Source organism: Mirounga angustirostris, unplaced genomic scaffold (genome assembly GCF_029215605.1).
Source record: "Mirounga angustirostris isolate CCGP_5_RB_7025 unplaced genomic scaffold, mMirAng1.0.hap1 SCAF_2, whole genome shotgun sequence".
Lineage (NCBI taxonomy): Eukaryota > Metazoa > Chordata > Mammalia > Carnivora > Phocidae > Mirounga > Mirounga angustirostris.
In genome coordinates this window covers 80661531-80684951 of record NW_026991710.1, presented here as the reverse complement: position 1 = coordinate 80684951, position 23421 = coordinate 80661531, and the positions used below count along the sequence as shown (strand labels likewise).

Here is a 23421-nt window from a genome sequence, read left to right as displayed (position 1 = left end):
AGTCTCACAAATTGAAGTTGAGAGGGAAAAAAAAGACAAAAGAACACATACACTATGATTCTTTCATATAAAGGTTTGTTTGTTTTTTTTAACGTTTCATTTATTTGACAGAGAGACACAGCAAGAGAGGGAACACAAGCAGGGGGAGTGGGAGAGGGAGGAGCAGGCTTCCTGTGGGGCCGGGAGCCCGATGCGGGGCTTGATCCCAGGATGCTGGGATCATGACCTGAGCCGAAGGCAGACGCTTAACGACTGAGCCACCCAGGTGCCCCTCGTATAAAGGTTTTAATAGGTAAAACTAAACTATACTGTATAGAGAACCATAAATCATAAAGAAATGCAAGGAAATGATTAGTAGACTTGTGAAGGAGAAGGCTGGGTACAGAAAGGATTCTGGGGCAGTAGAAATGTCCTTTACTTTTTAACTCATCTGTGTAAGTTTAATGAACTCTTCTCTATTATCTTATATTTTGCAATAAAAGGGGAAAAAGTAAACATCTTCAAATAAGAGCTGGGAGCAGTGGCAGTTGGCAGCTGAAATATGATAACACAAATGACATGAGAACCGGGCAGAGCTAGTATGAAAGCAACAAACAGGAAAGTGATTGGATAATAAAGGGCAGAAATGGGATTTATTCAAAGACATTATCACAGGACACAGAGCACCTGGACAGATATGGAAGAGCTTCTTAGATCGGAGAGAAACTTCCAAGGCTAGTTTGCCAAAGAAAAATGGGCACCAAGGGCAAAGTAAGCAAATATACTGTTTCTTTATTTGATTCTTGGTTTTTTTGTCTCTTTATAAATTTACTAAAACAAACTTCCTTCAGGATTACTCTCAGAAAGCAGCAATTTATTAAAGCTGATCAAAAAGATTTGAGTGAACTCATGCTAGGAATTTAAGGAAATTACTGTGGATTTGCCAAAATGCTTACTACCAAGAGTGTTCAATTAAATATTACTTATAAAGGCCAAAAAAAGAGAGACTTGAGTACCTATGCTATGACAACAAAATAGAATTTGCATCTGTTAGAAATAAAGCTAGAGAAGAATATGGAAAATATTTATAGTAGAAGTAGAAGAAGTAGATTACGAAGTATTACATACAAAAGATCCCATATAGGGATACTGAAAAAATTTACATCAAAAATCATAAAATGAGTGATAAAATTACAGGTGGATTTTGTTTCTTTTATTCTTATTTGTATTTTGAAACTTCCCATAATTAATATATATTGCATTTGCAATAAGACTCATGATATTTAAAAATATAATTCAAAATTGCGTAACAACTATCAAAAATTATATATTCATGTGTCAAAGACCGGGAAAACCATACCAAAAGCAAAAATAGTAGCATTAGAATAGAGGATTATAGATTTGTTTCTTTCCACTTTCCTTCAATGTTACTTAAATTTAAATTTTTAAATATAATTTTAATTCTAGTTTATATAATTATCTGTTAATTATATAATTAATCTCCCCCTCTCCCTCTCTCTCAGGTTATTAAATGCAAAGCAGCCATTGCCTGGGAAACAGGCAAGCCCCTTTGCATAGAAGAGGTTGAGGTAGCTCCCCCCAAGGCTCATGAAGTTCGTGTGCAGGTAAGTGGGACTTTTCCTAGCCTGTACACACGAGGCACTAAGTGCAGACTTGGCTTCTTCAGGTCCAGCCTGCGTGGCATAACTGAGAGGACCTGAAGTTTTACCTACAGCAGAACTACATTTTTAGGCCCAGATTAAAAAAAGGCATTATCCCAGGAGGGGTAAATTACTAATTATCAGTTGTTACTGATAACAGGCTTAACATTTATTTCTACTATCTTTATATTACTCATTAGCCCTAAGAATTAGACCAAGGAATTCACTTCAGATGAGAATTAGTTAGGTTTTCTTTTTGTTTTCCAGTTGCCAGTTATTAAGTGTTATTAAAAGGAAGATAAAAAATTTGGTTCAAAACAAGGGAGAGGAAAGACCTGAAGGGCTGCCTGGGGCAGTAGAAGAGGCCTAGGGGCCCACGGTGGCAGAGGGGGGGCGGGGAATGTGGGTGAGCAAGGAAAAGAGACCACACTTAGGAGACCGTGATCACAGATCGAAAGTCAGCAGAACTTCTCCATTTTCCCCACAGCCGGCCTGGCTTACATTTTTCCTAGGACCACTACAGGACAGGTTTATACATGAGAATGAATAGGATATCCTCACAAGCAGAATCCTGAAGAGTAAGGGGTATGTTAGTAACTGAGACAATCCTTTATCTGATATCTCTTTGAATTATAAAAATTGTATTATTTCTATTTCATTTCATATCATTTCAACAAAATTTGCACAAGCCCTAGAAACCTGTGTTCCCTCCATTCCCTCTTCCTAAAAGATTCTGTTCAACTTTTCCCTATTACCTTTGATTTCTCCTCTCCTGGAGACACTAACTGCCAATTCCATCTTTGTATGATTTTCCAGTGGCAATGAAAGAAAACAAAGGCTTAGAAGAAAAGAATATATGCTGATATTTTTAATTATTCTTTTTTTTTCCAAAATGTAATTCTTTTATTGAGCTCTAGGAATGTTGTAAAGTTTCAAGGTGACATTGGGCCTAAAAAACTACTCTCCTAACAACCACAATGATATGACAGAAACAGCCCTCAAGTCTGTGGTTGCCTTGTAGATAATCGCCACTGCCCTGTGCCATACTGATGCCCATATTATCAATCCTAAATTTAAAGAGGCCCTTCTCCCAGTGATCCTTGGCCATGAAGGTGCAGGAATTGTGGAAAGTGTTGGGCCAGGAGTGACCAACTTCAAACCAGGTATGTTCTTTCCTGAGTCCAATTAAATGGAAATGTCAGGATATTTCAAGGACTGATAAGAGTCCTGGCTTCGCATGCTATAGCTGATCTCTACTTATACAGGGGAGCCCCATCTGTCCCAAAGACAAACTAAGTGAGACATACAATCTATTACAGTCTAACAAGGGGACAGAATATGTGAAATCAGAACCAATAAAAATCTGGAAAATATGGTCACTTTATTTACATATAGCATTGAGAAACTGCTGTGAAGCGAAGCCACAAAGTGGGGCACAAATGGAAAATTTATAACAACCTCTTCTAAATAAAACCAAAATAATTTAATATCATAAAGAATTTAAAGAATGAGGACTTAGAGTTAGCTTGAGAAATATTATATATGTCAATGTTAGCTTAATGTGTCTTTTTGAAACTCTGTAACATAAAAATAGTATGTAAATGGAGCATGGCAATGGCTGAAATCATTTACTTCACATTTTATAACATATTCACAAAATACTGGAATATGGGTTACCTAATACTCACTTGTCATGTAGGATGACCCATATCATTCTTTCCTCCTTTAATGAGAATGCTTCAAACCTAGAAATATTTTAGATTCCATTCCCAAGCAAGATCAGAGAAACAAACCGCTCCCATAAGTTCTGCATCCATCAATGAGTCTGGCCGATGCAGTCCTAGCTCTGCCACTTGCTGGATGTGTACTCCACCAGTGAAGTCACTTTTCTGTGACACAGCTCAGATTTCTGTTTCCTAAAGTGGGGAGAAAAGGTACCCATCTCAAAGGATTGTCTGAGAATTAAATGAGATAGTATGGGTAAGCAGTTAGTAGGGTGCCTAGCACATACTAAATGGTCATCAGAGAATAGAAGCCATTATTAAATTGAAATTGAGTAAAAGGCAGAAAAATATAGAATGTGAGAGTGAGGGGCACCTGGGTGGCTCAGCCATTAAGCGTCTGCCTTCGGCTCAGGTCATGATCCCAGAGTCCTGGGATCGAGCCCCGCATCCGGCTCCCTGCTCCACGGGAAGCCTGCTTCTCCCTCTCCCACTCCCCCTGCTTGTGTTCCCTCTCTTGCTGTTGTGTCTCTCTCTGTCAAATAAATAAATAAAATCTTTAAAAAAAAATGTGAGAGTGAACTAAATGGTGACACATGGCAATGACATAAAGTTTAATCTCCATATCCAGCACATTGTTGTCCACCTCTCCTATTATATAAGGATGTTCTCTTCAATACTGGATGTTTAGAAATGTAAAAAAAAAAAAAATAGTCATGATGCAGAGAGTTGTGACGACAACAGAGCTCAGACAGGACTCTGTAGCTAGTGGTATCAATGTAGATTTGTTGCTTGACTGCCCAGCAGCCAAAAAAAAAAAAGGAAAAAGTTAAAAAGACAGTATATGCAATACTTGGGGGAATCAGTGATCTTGTAAAGCAACAAAATACTACAGCCATCTATACTTTCTGCTGAACATAAAATGTGTATCATAAAGAATGGTGTTTTCTACTGATTCATCTGGTAGAAACTTTTTACAAGCTGTATCTTAGGCACCATCCAACATATGGCCTTTCTTTCCAGGTGACAAAGTAATTCCACTCTACATGCCTCAATGTAGAAAATGCAAGTTCTGTCTGAGTCCACTCACAAATTTCTGTAAAAAACTCAGGTAAGCTCTATACACTGGTTAGTAAGACTATAAATTGGTATAAATATTTGCAGAAGTACACTGGCAATACCTGGATGAAGTTTCTACCTACCAATCCTAGTCCTAGGTGTATACAGGAAATTGTTGCAAAACTACCCAAAGAAACATATGCTAAAATGTTCACTGCAACATTGTTTATAACAGCATGTAAAAATAGCCCAATGTCCACCAATAAGACAATGGATTAACAAATTGCTATGTAGTAACACAGTGGAAAACTATGCAACAATGAAAAGGGTTAAACCTGATCTACATACAACAACATAGAATAATTTCACACACATAATGTTAAGGGAATGAAGCAAGCTTCTGACAAATATGTTTAGTAAGATATCATATACAAAACAGTACAATATACAGGGGCACCGGGGTGGCTCAGTCCATTAAGCCTCTGACTCCTGATTTCAGCTCAGCTCCTAATCTCAGAGTAATGAGATCAAGCCCCGCATCAGGCTCTGCCCTAAGTGGGGAGTCTGCTTCTCTCCTTCTCCCTCTCCCCACTCGCACTGCTCTCTCTCTCAAATAAATAAATAAATCTTAAAAAAAAAAAAAAAAGCCTATATACAGTATAGTTTATGGTTACATGTGTATGTAGTAAAGGTATAAATACATCACTGGAATGATAAATGCCAAACTCAAAATAGTAGCTACTTCTATAGGAAATGAGAGAGGAATGAAATGAGGTGCAGTAATTTATTCCAAGGCCCACAGATAAAAGTCCTAGAGCTAGATTTTGAACATAGACCGTCTAACTCCAGACTCCAAAACCTTTATCACCTTATTCTTTAATGAGACTACATACAGAAAAATCTATTTGTCCTTAATGCCAAATGAAGCTAGTTATTTCAGAAGCTAAATTGTATTACTCTTACATCTAATACTGTGCCTCAATTTCCTCATCTATAAAATGGGAATAATAATAATGCTTATTTCGCAGGGTTGTTGTTGTAGATATTTAAAGAATTACATACACCCTTTTGCAAACTTTTAATGAAATAATAGATTTTGGCAATGACCATCAATTCTTTCTAACATCACAAAAAGAGAGAGAATAAGGCATTATGTGTCTCCAGATGAAGATACACAACACCATCTTTGAAATATTCCTACAAAAATATAAAACCTAAATTAAATCAACCAGTTAGATTGAAAATACTAGTTTAGAGGAAATACAGGGATGGAAAAATGTATTAAACCCAATTACAGGGGCGCCTGGGTGGCTCAGTCGTTAAGCGTCTGCCTTCGGCTCAGGTCATGGTCCCAGGGTCCTGGGATCGAGCCCCGCATCGGGCTCCCCGCTCCGCGAGAAGCCTGCTTCTCCCTCTCCCACTCCCCCTGCTTGTGTTCCCTCTCTCGCTGTATCTCTCTCTGTCAAATAAATAAAATCTTTAAAAAAAAAAACAACCCAATTACAGGAATGTAATCAGAAAAATTCGAATGAGGAAAACTGTACAGAACAAATGACTGTTTCTTCAACATACAAATTGCAAAGGAAAAAAACAAGGAGGGAGGTGAGAACCTGTCATTTTTTAAAAGAGACAACACACATATCAACGAAATGCAATGTGTCAATCTAAAAGAATCTATATTTTTGAGATACATACTAAAATATTTACAAATGAAAATAGTAATGTGTGAGGTTTACTTCAAAACCATCCCATGGGGGAGGGTAGGTGCTGGGGGAGGGTCGGTGCTGGAGGTGGGGATTGGGGGGGTTAAAGACGCCAGAAGATCAGCCCCGAGATGGTAACTGCTGAAGCTGGGATATGGTTGCACGGACATTCAACACGCCAGTCTTTCTACTTTTATATACAGCTGAGTTTTCCATAATAAATTTTTTTTAAGAATTAATACATACAAACCCCTAAGAGAGTTTCTGGCACATAAAAAGTATTCAATAAAAAGTTTATCATCATCTTTAGACTACTTCTGACTACATATTTAGGTGTAAAGTCTCAAGTAATTTTCTCAATTTTTCTATCTCAGAAAATTGTCATAACAAAAATATAACACCTAACCTTTTTTTTCAGGAGTGTAATCAGTGGCCCATTTACATTCTCTTTTTTGTATCTTTTTTTTTTTTTTAATTTTCTAGTCCAGTGAAAAATCCTCTTGTTGATCAAGAACTACTGGAAGACAAAACCAGTAGGTTTACCTGCAAAGGAAAACCAATTTACCATTTCATGGGGACCAGTACCTTCACTCAGTACACCGTAGTGTCGGATATAAATCTTGCCAAAATCGATGATGATGCAAATTTAGAGAGAGTTTGTCTGTTTGGATGTGGGTTTTCAACTGGCTATGGAGCTGCAATCAACAATGCCAAGGTAAAAGTGGTTCATCACCAGGTAGCATAAAATAGAATTTTACTAGGAGACGGTGATAAAGCAGCTAGTTACTCTTCAAGCCCTAGCTCTGTCATTTATTACCTCTGTGGCGTAAGGCAAGTTATTTAACCTCTCCACTCCTACTCTCTGCAATAAACATCTACTACAAATAGTTATGGGGCTAATTAAATCATATTACATACGTAAGACATCTGGCCCAACAGCTGGCATATCGTTGGCACCCGGTTCATGTTAATTTCTTTTCCTATACTAATATGTTAGATTACAGACCACCCCTACCTTAAACACAACATGCTTAAATATGTCCCCTAAATACGAATGCTCACTCTGGGACAGCAGACCCAGTCAAGAGGCAACAGAAACTAGATATCCCCCATCTCCACAGAGTCACCCCTGCTTTCTCCCTGATCCTGCAGATTTCTCTCCCTCCAACTGGTGATTCATCTCTGCTTCTCATCCTGGCCCTTTGTGGTTCCAAGGGAGTGTGCGTCAGGTGGCAGCCTTGAGGGTGGCGAGATGCATCCCTGGAAGCCCATGTTAGAATTCAGAAGCTTCCACAAAACTGTTCAGTGAGAACTGGACAGATGTCAGTATCACGTGGATACCTCAAACAACCCCGGTATTGAAATCTCTTTCTCATCAGTCTTCATCCCTTGAGTTCAAACTGCAAAATGCAACCAGAGTGCTCTTTCTAAACAACAAATGTGAAGACTTCATTCCCCTTGCATACTCCACTTTTCTGTCAGCAGGCTAGTGTTTCTCCCTAACTCTCCCTTCACGGGCTTACCGTTCCCCAAGGCCTGACCCTGAGTATCCGGGCTCCAATCACTGTGACCCTGGGTTTTCCATGCCTGGCTCCCACCAACACTGCCTGGGATGCTCCCCCACCTCTTCTGGCTGACTCCATTTTTTGTTGTTGTTGTTGTTACTTCCTATCAGAAACCCTCCAGCCTCCTAGGCATGCATTAGGTGTCCCTCCCAGTTTCCCCCAAAATATCTGTGTTTATCCCTGTCTTCCTTCTTATCACACTCTGGAGAAATTTTCCATTTATTTCTCCTTCCTTTTAGACTGTTTGCTCCTTGAGGGCAAGAACTCTCTCTTGTTCATTGTGATATCTCCAGAGCCTAGCTCTGTGCCTGGCACACAGTAGGAACTGGATAATTTTTCAATGAATGAATGAATGAAGCCAGGCTCCTATGCAACCCTTAAAACATCTTGATAAGGCTTGATCCTCAGCTTAAAAATCCAAATACTCCTTTTTATCAGGTTACCTGGAATTGTTCAAGTGTCCAGGAAATAAACTCAGCCTAACCAAAATAAAAAAGCTGATCTGATAGCCAGAATATCAAGATAAGACTTCCCATTGAGAATTGGTCAAGCAGACAGGAATGCTACTTTTTGCTATCAGTATATTAAAAATAAAAAATTGTATGGGAAGTCAGACTACAATCTGAAGGCTGCTAGAGGAAGGGTATTGTTAACTGAGTGGAGTTAAAAGCAGATGTAACCTTGGCAGTCAAGGCATATTCTCCTCTAGATAGCACTGGAAGAATTATTGCTCTTTGGGCCACCCCCTCCCCTTTCCTGGACCCCATGCAGACTATCACCTTCTCCTACTCTAGTCTTTCTTCAGGAATATTAACACTAGAGACTCAGCTACAGTTTTCTTTAAAATCCATTCAAAGTTGATGTAAATTTCTAGGTCCTGTTCTTCTCACTGTTGAGGAACACTTAAACCACTTCATAGGAGCTTAGGGAAGAAAAGAGAAATGAATCTGATAGGAACAAGTTAAGAGAAGAAATATCAGTAATCCTAGCCAAAAGGCAAGAGCTTTAATAAAGTTTAATTTACTTCTGGGAAGAAAAGTAATGAAACAACTTTGTGTAATTATTGGGAGACCTGCGCCCAGCATCACCAGGACTCCTAATTCTTTTTAATCTGCTCGTATCCTTTACTGACAAATTAATCATATTTCACAGAGATCTTTGGAAGCATGAAAATGTCCCGTAACAGTGTTGTCTACAAATAGATAATCATCCACGATGTACAGTCCTAATTCTCAAATGGGGAGAGGGGTACTTTATAGTGACTCTCCCCCCACTACTGCAATCAAAGGCACTTTTACACATAGCCATCTAGTTCGTTTAACACAATTAATACAGTGTATTCCAATTATACTGTTGTGAGCTATGTACAACTACTGTGTACAACATTGCCTCAATGAGAAAAATGCCCTTCTACTCAATGACACAGGCAAACTTTTGAACAGTCTGTAGAGAAATGTATTTGGAACTATACTGAACACATGCCATAATATTAAATAGCACATTGTGTATATAGAACAATATTCTGAATATTTGTAAAAAATGTTTTATTTTGCCCTGAGTAGCAAAAGTCAGTGTATGCATGCCTGATATCATGCATAAATTAAAGTAAGAGATACACATTCTCTCTATTCCTTAATAGTTTTGTTTCCAATTTAGAATGTATCAGTACTTCCCTTGGGCAGATTCCTCTTTCCCTTTTGTTTATGCTTTAAGTCTAACAGTTCCCCATCATCATTAGAAAATATTACTTAAGCATCTCTCTGTGTAGTATTTTTTTACCATTATACACTCTCAGAATAACACATTCCAGTTACAGCAACTTTCCCTATTATCTTGTATATTCAGTTTTTATTTAATTCAATGCAACAAACATTTATTAAAGACCCAACCTACAGAATACTCTTAATAGCAATGTAGAAGATAATATGCCTTCAAAGAACTTACAGTCTTTTGAAGAAACACACAAATACAAAATCAATCAACGAAGGCAGATTATAAATACAATACAGAAAAAGCAAAAAGGTGGGCACTAATTCCTGATTGACGAATCAAGAGAAGTTTTATGGGAAGAGTGTCATTTAAGTTAGGCCTAGAAGTAGAGGTCACATTTTAATCAGAGGAAATAAGGTGAGAAGTGCATCAGGCTGAGGAAACAGCATGAACTGAGGATGAGGAAAGGAAGCCACGACAGTGTAGAGTGACTACAGCAATGGGACTACCACAGAGATGAAGCTGGAAGTTAGCTGGTCAGCTCTAAAAACCCTTCAATTTGATGCAAAGAAATCTGGATTTCATTCCATTTAAATTAACTGATGATTTGGGATGTGAATTAATTCACATTTAGAGAAACAGCACTCATTCAAAACCAACTATATAATACTAATACAACCAAATAAGGCCTATTAAAAATATAAATTAATTATGATCTATTGGAAAAGGAAAACAATAAACCCTTTAAAATGTGTGGGTTTTAAAATTCTGTTCTGATAACAGTAAAGGGAAGAGGAAAACAAGCAGATTATTTTCACTTGGGTTTGTTTCTGATGAGCTGATAATTCTAATGGCATTCAAATGATTCTCCATATTTAGCCAGTGACCCAGCCATTTTCATATTGGCAGATTTCCCCCATTAGCTATATCATTTAGTTTTATGACAGGCAGTCTTTCATTTACATGTTCCTGCCTCCACCTTACTCTCTTTCTTTCTTTCTTTTTTTTTTTAAAGATTTTATTTATTTATTTGAGAGAGAGAATGAGAGAGAGCACATGAGAGGGGGGAGGGTCAGAGGGAGAAGCAGACTCCCTGCCGAGCAGGGAGCCCGATGCGGGACTCGATCCTGGGACTCCAGGATCATGACCTGAGCTGAAGGCAGCCACCTAACCAACTGAGCCACCCAGGCGCCCTTACTCTCTTTCTTTAAAAAAAAAAAAGTGAGGCCACTTCCTTTAAAAGTTAATTTATAATTTTGCTGCCTGCAGGTCACCCCTGGTTCTACTTGTGCCATCTTTGGCCTAGGAGGTGTTGGTCTTTCCGCTATAATGGGTTGTAAAGTAGCAGGAGCTTCCAGAATCATAGCTATTGACATCAACAGTGAGAAATTTACAAAGGCCAAAGCCCTTGGAGCCAGTGACTGCCTCAATCCTCGAAACCTAGATAAACCCATCCAGGAGTTCATCATTGAAATGACCAATGGAGGTGTGGATTTTGCCCTTGACTGTGCAGGTGGACCTGAAACCATGGTATGTCTATTTTTTATAAAAGTATATAATAAATTACACTTAGTAACATTAATAAACATTGGCAATATGTTTATATTGAGATAGTTATTTTACATTTAATATTAATATACTTATATATGTATTTAATTTATATATTCATATAAATATATTAGATTGCATGTATTAATATTTAACTAATAAATATTAATATTTACTTAGTAGGTTATTAATATTTCTGTATGTCCTTCCACATGAAATTCAGCAAAAAGAGAAAACTTAGAAATGAAAATTTAGAAGAACTGTGCCTATGAGAAATAAGAAAGAAAAAAAGAAAAGGCGGATTTAGAGGAGGGAAGAAGACAGGCTGACATATGTCACCCCTAACAGCTGGAGGTATTTCACTCCCACCTAAAAGCAGAGACGCGAATAGTTAGCGATCTACAAACAATCCAGTTCTGTCCATCAGATCTCAATAAACGGGCTGCAAAATTAGGTCCACATCATAAATCTGAAATTTTCAATATATTCAATATATTACACACACACACACACACACACACACACACTGCAAAACTAAAAAGTAGATCTTTTTTCCTAAACACTACAATTTGGTATCATTCAGATTTCTTCTCTCAGGACAAGCTACATAATTTGCAGGTCTTTCTAGGAACAGGGCCCTAAGAAACTGCACCAGCTGGAGACCCACGAAGTCAGCCCTGTTTATTCTTACTCGAGAAAGTGGGGTAAAGAGCCAACCACACAGACAACACATGGAAAAGTTAGTTTGACAGACTGCCCAGCCTCACTCCAGTGAATGTTCACTTGATGCATATTTGCTCAAAGACACTAAGTAGAGTTTTGTTTTGTTTTATGAAATGACCAATTTATCGACTAATTATCTGCCTATGGATTCTTCTTATTTCATGAGTGAGATCTGTGGAGTAACTACGCATTATGCACTTTTATTTACGACTTCACTCAACGTGGCTCCCAAAACCCTCCTCTAGGGAGGTTATAAAAAATAGAATTCTGTACTTCAACTTCCCAGCAGCAGGCTTGGTACAGTTCTTCCCCTTGGTTCTTACCCAACTGATGCATTCTGCAGAAGAGAACGAAGTTGGGGAGGAGCTGCTGAAAGCATCAGTCTCCCTTCCTGCGTCTCTCCTCTCAGAATGGTTTAATTGGAATAATGTAACTGCTTAAAGGACAATTCGGCAGGTAATAAGCACTCAATAAATGTTAGCTATTACTGAAAATGCATGCATTAAGGGCTCCTCATCCTGCACTGCTCCCGTGTTCAATGCTTCAGACCCTCTTCTTAAATTATCCTTGGCATCTGCAACTTACAATGTGCTACATCCATTCTTCTACTTTGCACAGCTCAAATTTTTTTCAAACATTGAAATTCAGCCTATTGATCTTATTTTTCCAGTACAGAGATTCTCAACACTGGCTACACTTCAGAAATGCCTGGGGAGTTGTTACTGTCATTGTTTAGAACCTATGAATGGACCATATGCCAGCATATTCTCATGAGTCTAGGGCCCACATACCAATATTTTTTACAAGTTACTTAAGCTGAGAACCACTTGATCTAAAACTTGGCAGGTTCTATTATTATTTAAATTATGGAATAGAATTATACCAGAGAATCCAAATAAGAATAGATGGATTTCTTTAATCACAAAAAGATCAGCTACCTACCCATCTATCAAATTTCCATAACTAAGGAAAGCTAAATTTCTCACTTGTAGAGGAGATTCCAGTAATGCATGTGAACCTGAGTTCAATGACCACTAATTCTCTAAAGCAGCCCAAAGAATCCAACAGAACAATCAGAAAGTTACAATAACGGAACTATTATAAAGTTTTGAGAAGTAAAAGTAATTCTCATCAAAAGTTATCAGAAGCTTCTAAATAAAACCCTGTACTTGCATATAATACCCATTTTTAAATAAGTCATCATTAAGGAGATGAATTGCTTGCTTGAAGCAAAGCTCCAGAAATGCAGAAAAGGCAAACAGGGGTGCATCTGAGTGGCTTAGTCAGTTGGGCACCAGACTCTCGATTTCAGCTTGGGTCATGATCTTGGGGTCATGGGATCGAGCCCTGCATTGGGCTCTGCATTCAGCAAGCAGTCTGCTCAGGATATTCTCTCCCTCTGACCCTCCTCCTCCCCCACATACACTCTCTCTCTCTCACTCTCAAATAGATGGATAAATCTTTTAAAAAAAAAAAAAAGGCAAACAGGAAAAATATTTTAAAACTAAAATAGAGAATAGGAGTCAATGTAAATAGCTACCTACAGGTAACAAGTAAGATCTATGAATTTTCCCCTCTCCATAATCTCTCTATACAGCATAAACAAAAATATTTCTGCCATATAAAAAGTGCATATGTAGAAGAGTTGCTATTAGGAATGTTATGAATTCTCAAAACAATAAATAAACATTTATTCAAATAAAAATTTCAAAACACATTCTAAAAGTTCTAGGTCACCGCATCTACCATCGCTAGTAAGACAGACAGACAAAGAAAAGGGGGAGAATTTACTGTACTTCAAATTGCTTCTTCTTTTAAGGGCACCTGGGTGGCTCAGTCAGTTAAGCGTCTGCCTTCAGCTCAGGTCATGATCTCAGGGTCCTGAGACTGAGTCCTGCGTTGGGCTCCCTGTTCAGCAGGGAGCCTGCTTCTCTCTCTCCCTCTGCTGTTCCCCCTCACCCTGCTTGTGCTCTCTCACTCTTGCTCTCTCAAATAAACAAAGAAATAAAGAAATTCCTTCTTTTATATAGTGATCAGTAATGAAAAAAGCTGTACTTCCTATTGAGACTCTTGTAAAAGTAAAAATTGCCCCAACAAGTCAGAATTAAGTTGAGCGCTGACTATGGCAAAGGATCTAAAACAAAGTTTACACTTTCATTCTTTAAGATTAGTCTCAGAAGATTTAAATGTTCATCTATTTACCATACAGCTTCTTGTGGAATGGCCATCCGCAAGTTTGTATCTTTCTCAAATTTCTTTACATTTTCAAACCTGGGCATTTTTGTATTAACCCCAAACTTGCAGCAGGTTAACATAATATGGTTTTCTCTCTCATGGGAAGATCAGTGCAACTCCCCTGGGCCACCGCCTTCCATGCAGCAACTCAGCAACCAAGGCTCAATCAAGTGCACCTTCTCGGCTTCACGGGGGCAACACGAGGTGATCTTGGGTGTTAGAGTAGGAGAGCTCACAGCCGGCAGGTTGCACAGCGGCTTTTCTGTTTCGTCTACAAAATACCACACGTCACAATACCACACATTGTTCTGTTTCGTCTACAAAATACCACACGTCACAGAGCCCATGGCCCTGAAGTAGTTACGTGACTCTATCAAACTCTGAGAGCTGAGGAACCTAGAGAAGCAGATGAAATGTTTTATGAGCAAGAGCCTGTGTAAGATTCTGTTTAACTGTGCTGCTCTGTTTTAAAAGAGCACTTTTTTATTTATCCTACACTGAGATATACCAAGTTTACAGCGTGTACCTCATTTCCTAGGTTCTAGTAAATACGTATTCATCCTCTCTTCATGACTTCAAGGATTATGTTTTTGTGCCTCTGAAACTGCAAATCTTTTAGTACATACCCACAGCAGATCACCGAGAACTTGATTAGAATGTATAATATTTATCTTCTAGAGTTCTTTCCTAACTTCACATGTTTTTTCTTGGTATGCAATGAAATACACTCCAGGTTCAGCCTAACTATGGTATTAAACAGAAAGAAATAATAGGTTCTGTTTCTTTGTAATATCTTGTTTTGATGAAGTTCAAATTTTTAATGAATGGTCTATCTGAAACTGAACAGTGGCGCTTCGAGTATCAATCAACAATACCATAGCCTCTTTAGCTTGAGTACTCTCATATGCAGAGTTGTATAAATTTTCCCTAAAGCATTGTACATACCTACACTAGAGTTCATGTTCTACTTGTTCTACTTATTCAGCTAATCCTTTCTGTTTGACCTTCCAGAGAGCAGCCCTGGACAGTACAATAGTAGGCTGGGGATCATGTACTTTCATTGGAGTAGACTCTGAAATGAGAGGCTTGATGGTATCTCCAGTGGAGCTAATAATGGGCCGTACCATAAATGGAACATGCTTTGGTGGTCAGTTTTTTTTCTCTTTTAATTTTCTCCATAGTGGTATGCAAATTCTTATAAAGAAGATTACTGAATAGAAAGGAAAACTGTTTAAATATTGAGTGCCTAATAACACATCTAGAGACTGCACAAAAGTTATTCTAGGAATTATTTGAAAGTAAACAGTTTCTATATATGGATAACTACAATTTGCAAACTGAAATTCAATTTGCATTAAAATGAACCAACACAGAGGAACAAAAGGTAAACTTTGACCAAACGGAGATAATTCCTTATCTAGAAATAGGAACTAATTTTAACATTTCTTATTAAGAAAAACTTTTAAATAAATAAAAGTGTAGAAAATTAAAGATGGGAGGGATAATCCATTTGAAGCAACCCAAATCTTACCTAGTAATTTCATTCACTCAACAAACTGATTAAACTACTGTCACCTACCATGTCTTTACTTGGCATTTTGGTCAAATTACAGGTTGGAAAAGCATCGATTCTATCCCAAAGCTGGTTACTGACTACAAGAATAAGAAATTTGATCTGGACATACTGGTGACTCATACCCTGCCTTTTGACAAAATCAATGAGGCATTTGACCTGATGAACCAAGGCAAAAGGTAAATTAACAAACAGAGGAATAAGTGGTTTGAAAAACCTTTATGATGACTCTTTATTTGATGTTAAGAACTAACCAGTTTGTCTTTTCTGACATTTTCCACATCATCACACATCCTAGATGTGCTTGAAAGATTAAGTAGTGGCCTCTGGAAAAAAGAAAAGCTTCCTACTCTATTTCCATAATATACACTGCCACACACTATCCCAACATAGAGTGGTGATATAAACTGATACATATTTTCCCTTTCACAAACAACTGTTAACTCAGTTGGGGCTGCTCCCTAGAAAGAAAGGTTTCCACAGTATAAAGTCAGGTCACTCTGGTGCAATACAGCCCTGGGTCTCGCATCATTATGTTCTGCAATTAACAAAAGAATGCCCACTCTAGGCCCTTCATGATCAGAACCAGGTGAAAACCATGGATATGTGAGCAGTGAGTGGCTCGTTTAAAGAAACCTAAAGGATGACCCAACGCTCTCTTGCTTTGTCCCAGATCTCCTATAAGATAACGTTCTGATCCACAGTTTTAGCTATATTGTGCTCCTCTGGCACAGACCCTGAGAACTAATTTATAGAAATGTCCCAACTGGGGGATCTGTAGCAATTGAGGAGCAGGGGACACTAGGATCAATGATTTTGGTTAAAATGATCAAGCACAGCTTGGTCAATAGAAGCAAAAGGAAAAACACCAGGAACAGTTTCACAGAGGAGATGAAGGACCAAATAAGCAACAAAAAGAGAAGATATCACAAAATAGGGAGGGGGGGGGAGCCTAAAGTTAAATGACATGAGTTTGAAGCAGAAAATAAATGTGGCAAAAGAAGAAAATGGGTCCATGATGTGGGGACCCAGGCTACTTCCTGGGAAAGAAACCTGAGAAATTATTTCTACTGACAGGAACTCTCTAATTTTCAAACACACTAGGTGCAACGTATCAGAAAGAAGTTCAATAAAAAGAAAAAAAAAAAAGAAACATTATTTAAGCTACACAAAATAACTTAGTGTATAAGCCCTGCAATATCTTGCACAATCTCAATATCCCCATAAGGAGCAGCCCTTATGTCAGGAGTTAGGTTGGGAGTTCGGGGCCTTAGACCCTAAAACTCTTATCTCCTCCACCACCACACCTTTTCCCCTAGAGTTCTCAGTTATGGAATATATCCACAAGGAATGCTAAGTGGCAGCTAAATGGAAAATGGTGAATTACTTTATTAACAGCTGGGCAAGTCTCCCATACTCTTAAAGTAGGCCTGATAATCAGTGGAAGAATGGAAGGCCGAGGGCTAGATACCTGAATAAGGCCACCTACTTCCCCTCTGGCTCACTGGGAAGACCACATTACTGCCCACACCGATGGAACGGTGACAGTGGAGAAGGCAGAGGATGGGACTTAGCATATGGGTATAGAAGCAAGGAAGTAGAGAGAGTACAACACCCAGTTGGTCTTTTAAGGTGCAGTGACCCCAACTCATGGTGAGGAAAGGACACAGAGGTTCTCTCTCCACAGGCAGACAGATGTAGTTCCAGTCTCTGGGTGAAGACAACATCATGGATGGCAACCTGCTAATGCCAGGGATTCCACAGCTCCAGCAGCAAGGTGGAACATACGGAAGTCTCTGTTCTTGAGGCTTACCCCCTGCTTTGCTTCTGCGTGTTGAAGGAATTATCCAGGAGTAAGAATATTTAGGTTCTCAGAAAGCATCATCCCAACACACCAAGCAGTTACTATTCCAAGATGAAAACCCCACTACAACCTTAGCATGTTTACTCTGTAGCACCATCAGGCAGCACAGACCTCACCCAGGGTCACGTGAGGGTCCCCAACTTTTCCCAGCTTCCTAGCATCATATACAAAGTATTATTAATTCCATGAATGTCAAGATAAAAGAAATTAGGGATAATGTGCTAATTTCTTTTCTTGATAGATGTCTATAAAGAAAGATTAAACCAAATGCTGAAAGAAAAATACAAAAATTATTTGTGGGTTTTGGTTAGATTTACCATAAAAATTATGCTATTGTCTTATTATTAACAGCATTCGAATAGTCCTGACCTTCTGAAGACACCAGGAACAAACTGGAATACTACCTGACTGAATCTGAACCCTTCTTGTTAATTTATAACCTGTAATAATGAACCAAGGATTGCCATGAATTTAAACAACTATTTACAGTTAACATCTCAACATCAAATAGTTATAAACATCACAGCATTTTAAAATATATTAATATTTCCTGTTTAGTAATTATGATAACTGATGTGTTATTGAATAGAATTACATGATGAGAATTGTTTAAAACTAGTTCTGGAGAGGTGGGAGCGGGGAATGAAGAGTAATAAGTAAAGCTAGATTGGCTGTTTGTTTATAATTTTTTAGGTTGGGTGATAAAGATGGGGTTTCATTACACTGTTCTCTCTACTTTTGTTTATGCTTAAAATTTTCCATAATAAAATCATTTTTACTAGAAAAAAATTACTATTATATATGTGTACATAAGATACATATGTCTTTAAAATATGTCATATATATAAAATGCTATTACATAATTTCTGGGTTTCAATAAGCTACAAGCTAATCTTCTTTAATAAGCTGCTAAATAATTTCCTTTTTAACATCTGGTATTTTCTTTTCTCTTAGCCCTGTTTTACCACTACGAACTGTAATCACAAGCAGTGGGATATCAGAAGCTATATAAATGAGTATAGATATATAAAAAATGAAGATTTTTTAAAAGAAAAAACACACCTATACTCTCAAATTTCCATCTTTATTAATTGCCCTTTTCACCTTTGATAATCATGACAACATATAATGTTTAGAGCTTTAGAGTTTAACAATCGTAATTAGCACTAAGTATTTTTTATAGTCAATTAAAAGTGACAGAGAGCAAAGTACCTATTATAAACGCAGTAAGTAAAAAGTTACAAGACATAACAGACAATTAGATTTATATAGGCTTTAGTGGGAAAGGAGGGGAAAAAATTAAAAATAAAAAAGATTTATATGAAAAGCAAAATGAGTGTTTTCAAACAGTTATCCTCATAGATGCTACAATGGACAGTTTAAGGATAAGAGATAATAATTTGGATGGGAGTAACAAACACTAGCTATCAGCTTAGCCTAATTCCTGAAACCCCCTAGTTTTATTTTTAAATGTTTACCACATATTGAACTCTGAGAGAAGATAAACCTCTCGGAAGCTTTGGCAGAGGAGGCTGATAATATCTCAAAGTAGAAACTTACATTCCTGCTTATTGCAGACTCTCTTTCGTTAGAAATGGAAGCCAGTTCATCTGTCTGTAAATGCTTGCTTTATTGGCATTGTGGGGAGTAGGATGCACCCAACAGGGGGCTGTCCTTTCCCACACTATTCCCTGTATCAGGTGTGTTCTGTCTCCTCATCCCCTCAGCCTCCACTCCTCAATCTTTCCCCAGCCTTGCTTGAGACCCACCTCCTTTTCAGCTGTTGACAGCCACAGAGCTGTTTCCCTTCCCTGATCATCTTTGGCTCTTAGTGTCTTTATCGAAAACTTAACACATGCCCCTTCCATTGTTAGTTTTTCAAGCATGTTTGTAAACTTCTTGAAGGCAGAACAGTCTTTGAATATATCCCTCTGTTAGATATAATAAATACATGATGCTTAACAAAGTTTATCCTCACAAGTATCTGGTTTATTTTAGAATATTTCTTTTGAATGATATTTTTCCAAAACATTTTCTACATGCCCCTTTTTTTCCTAAATAGAGATTCATAAACCCAATCCTAATAACTCAGAATGGTCGTTATGAGGATTAATTTTTATGCCAAGTTGTGTGATGCAGTAGTTTCTCTCCCTCTCCCTCTCTCTTTCCCTCTATCTCTGCAATCACTCCTGCAAGTCAGTGACCCCTGCCTCTATTCATCTTCTAATTTTCCAAGTTTGGTTATGTGACTTGGAAACAAACAAACAAACAAACAAAAAACTTCATTATTCTCCACAATGCTGTTAAAATTACTTATAGAATCAGTGAAAACCCAGAATGATGTGTATGAGGTTTAAAGCTTAACTTTGATCATTCCTTTGGCAGCGGAGACCTTTTTTCTCATCCGTGCACCCAGCTGAAACTCCTAGTATATGTAATTACAATATAATTCTTCAAAATGTACACCTAATGTCTAAGTCACCCAAACATCTTTCTTAAAATGAGAAATGAATGCTGAATCTATATGATACTCCAGAAACCAAAATCATGCACCAGTAATGCATTTGGCAATGTGCAGAAAAGTTCCATTTAAAAACTGCCCTTTTTTTTTTTAAAGATTTTATTTATTTATTTGAGAGAGAGAGAATGAGAGACAGAGAGCATGAGAGGGAGGAGGGTCAGAGGGAGAAGCAGACTCCGTGCCATGCAGGGAGCCCGATGCGGGACACGATCCCGGGACTCCAGGATCATGACCTGAGCCGAAGGCAGTCGCTTAACCAACTGAGCCACCCAGGCGCCCTGCCCTTTATTTTTTTTAAAGATTTATTTATTTATTTGAGAGACAGAGACAGAGAGAGAGTGCGGGCAGGAAGAGGGGCAGAGGGAGAGGGACACAAGCAGACTCCCACTGAGTGGGGAGCCCGACGCAGGGTTCAATCCCAGGACCTGGAGGATCATGCCCTGAGTTGAAATCAAGAGTAGGACGCCACCCAGGTGCCCCTAAAAATTGCACTTTAAAGACATAAAAATAAATCTGCAAGCTACTGACAATTATGTTTCTCCTAAGGGCTCTCACATTCACTCTTCAATTTTAAATGTTACTTTTTAAAATACCAGGGGCAACACACAAATCACAGTATTTCTAGGGTACCAAGTTACTGAAACAAAACTGGAATGGAATTTGATCCCTCCAAAGGGAAAAAGAAAATTATTTTAAAGGTTTGGATTCTCTAACATAGTAAGATATTCAGGTCTATTTTGTGTGTGTGTGCTTTCTCAGCCTGAAATTATTACAAAACTTTAAGAATGTAAGTTAATAGGATGAACAATACTTGAATTTAGAAGGCAATACAATCATGATATATTTTTTTTTCAGTTTTTTTTTTTTTTTTTTTAAGATTTTATTTATTTATTTGAGACAGAGAGCATGAGAGACAGAGAGCATGAGAGGGAGGAGGGTCAGAGGGAGAAGCAGACTCCCTGCCGAGCAGGGAGCCCGATGCAGGACTCGATCCCGGGACTCCAGGATCATGACCTGAGCCGAAGGCAGTCGCTTAACCAACTGAGCCACCCAGGCGCCCCAATCATGATATATTCTTCTGACAAGAAAAACGCAGTTTTAAGATATAGTCCCAGTCTCTCCAAACATCTTAGCTTGTCATTGTTTTCTAAATGCTACTACAGCGCCCTCTGGTGTTCTTTAAAACATTTTTCCCATCTACCCAGATCCTATTTTCTTGGGGGAAAAAAAAAAGGATTCAGGGAGAGAATAACAAGTTTCATTTATACCATAGTTGACATTTTAAAAAGTACTTGCGGGGGCCTGGGTGGCTCAGTTGGTTGAGTGACTGCCTTCGGCTCAGGTCATGATCCTGGAGTCCCGGGATCAAGTCCCGCATCGGGCTCCCTGCTCAGCAGGGAGTCTGCTTCTCCCTCTGACCCTCCTCCCTCTCATGCTCTCTGTCTCTCATTCTCTCTGTCTCAAATAAATAAATAAATAATAAAATCTTTAAAAAAAAAAAGTACTTGCATGTGCATTATTCCATATGATTCTCCAGAATTTTGAAATGGACCATAAATTTTGAGAGCAAGGCCATTTTTCATATTCTTTGAGTGCCTTACAGATAGGCCCTCCAGCAATGTGCTCTATCAGGTAGACAGGGCAGAATTTATTAACTTCATAGAATAAATCCTATGTTACAGGGAAAAGAGACTTATGAAGACTCTCATAAGCAAGTAAGAAAAATCTTGAAGGTTCACAGAAACTTCAAGCTGAACATGATCTTAAGAATGGATGGTTGGGGCACCTGGGTGGCTCAGTCATTGAGCATCTGCTTTCGGCTCAGGTCATGATCCCAGGGTCCTGGGATCGAGCCCCACATCGGGATCCCTGCTCAGCAGGAAGCCTGCTTCTCCCTCTCCCACTCCCCCTGCTTGTGTTCCCTCTCTCACTGTCTCTATCAAATAAATAAATAAAATCTTTAAAAAAAAAAAAATGGGACGCCTAGGTGGCTCAGTCGTTAAGCGTCTGCCTTCAGCTCAAGCCATGTCCCAGGGTCCTGGGATCAAGCCCCACATCAGGCTCCCAGCTCAGCGGGAACCCTGCTTCTCCCTCTCCCACTCCCCCTGCTTGTGTTCCCTCTCCCGCTGTCTCTGTCAAATAAATAAATTCTTAAAAAAAAATAAAGAATGGATGGTAACACGTAGGAGAATGTCCCTATTAGGAGATACTTGCTGAAGAATTTAAGGGTAAATTTCATGAGATTTGCAACTTCCTTTCAAATGGCTCATCAAAAAGTGGGGGGGGGCGTCTGGGTGGCTCAGTCATTGACCATCTGCCTTTGGCTAAGGGCATGATCCCAGAGTCCTGGGATCGATCCCCGCGTTGGGCTCCCTGCTTCGTGGGAAGCCTGCTTCTCCCTCTCCCACTCCCCCTGCTTGTGTTCCCTCTCTCACTGTGTCTCTCTCTGTCAAATAAATAAGTAAAATCTTAAAAAAAAAAAAGTGCGCAGGTGTGTGTGTGTGTGAGAGAGAGAGAGTAAATTTGACCAAAAAATATTAATTGGTAATCTAGGTGAAAAACATAGAGGTATCCATTGTCCTGTTTTTCAAATTGTGAAATTGCAAAACTTTTCAAAATAAAAGTTGGGTCAAGAAAGATGGATATTTCCCAATTCCAAATTAAATAAATATATCACTTTTTAAAGTATGCCTGACAGGTGGTCAGTCAACCCTAGATTAAGCACCCTCACAGGCCAATTTTTTTCCTTATGGTTAAAACTAAAGTCTGCCTCCCTAGTTCTGCCCTCTGGAGCATCACAAAGTTTCTCTAAATATACTTAGAGTCAATACTCCACATGCAGTGTGAATAACAGACCAATAAATGCAATCTGTATTTATATATTCTTTAGTCAGCCAGCTCCATCATTGACAAATATTGAGGTGTATAAAATTCCTAAATATTTCCTCTCTGGAATACTACTAACCAGAATGCTCTTATTCTATCACTTTAACCCAAAGATAGACCATTTGTCTTCTCCGAAGTTTCAAGGTCTTCTTAGAAGGAAATTATGAGTAAATAGGCATTTAATAATATAGAAAAATTATATCCTCTTTATTTTATTGCTATTAAATAACATTTTTTATCCTTTCTGCCAATAAACTTGTTTTATAGGCCTACTTACAATGTAGCTAATAAAATTTCAGAACCTGACCTTAAAAATAAAAATGTTTATAATTAACCAAAGGAGTCTGAGAAAGAGATGAAAGAGATATCCCTTCTTGCAGATATATAAAAAATAAAATAAAATTCTGCATCATAAGCTACTTTTAAAAACTTGGTTTGATAAGGTATTAAATTAAAAAGGTTTCCAAAAGAGACAAACCAAAAAACCAACTCTTAACTATAGAGAACAAACAGATGGGACCAACCAGAGGAGAGGTGGGGGGGGATGGGTGAAATAAGTGAAGGGGATTAAGAGTACACTTACCTTGATGAGCAGTGAGTAATATATGCAGCTGATGAATCACTATATTGTACACTTGAAACCGATATAACACTATATGTTAACTATACTGAA

At 38.3% G+C, this 23421-nt stretch overlaps 1 protein-coding gene and 1 long non-coding RNA gene across 2 annotated transcripts in view; one reads left to right on the top strand and one right to left on the bottom strand.

Annotated features, from left to right (window-relative positions):
* Positions 1–23421, bottom strand: part of LOC135363612 (uncharacterized) — a 94163-nt gene that overhangs the window by 58049 nt on the left and 12693 nt on the right. The gene's annotated exons all lie outside the window — the stretch shown is intronic.
* LOC123848374 (all-trans-retinol dehydrogenase [NAD(+)] ADH4) lies at positions 1497–18353 on the top strand (the record flags this gene model as incomplete). Its single annotated transcript, XM_054509068.2, has 8 exons — positions 1497–1604; positions 2662–2803; positions 4385–4472; positions 6607–6838; positions 10668–10928; positions 14916–15051; positions 15518–15656; positions 18296–18353. Coding segments are annotated over 8 exons (1164 nt in total), but the record flags the coding sequence as incomplete, so codon positions are not given.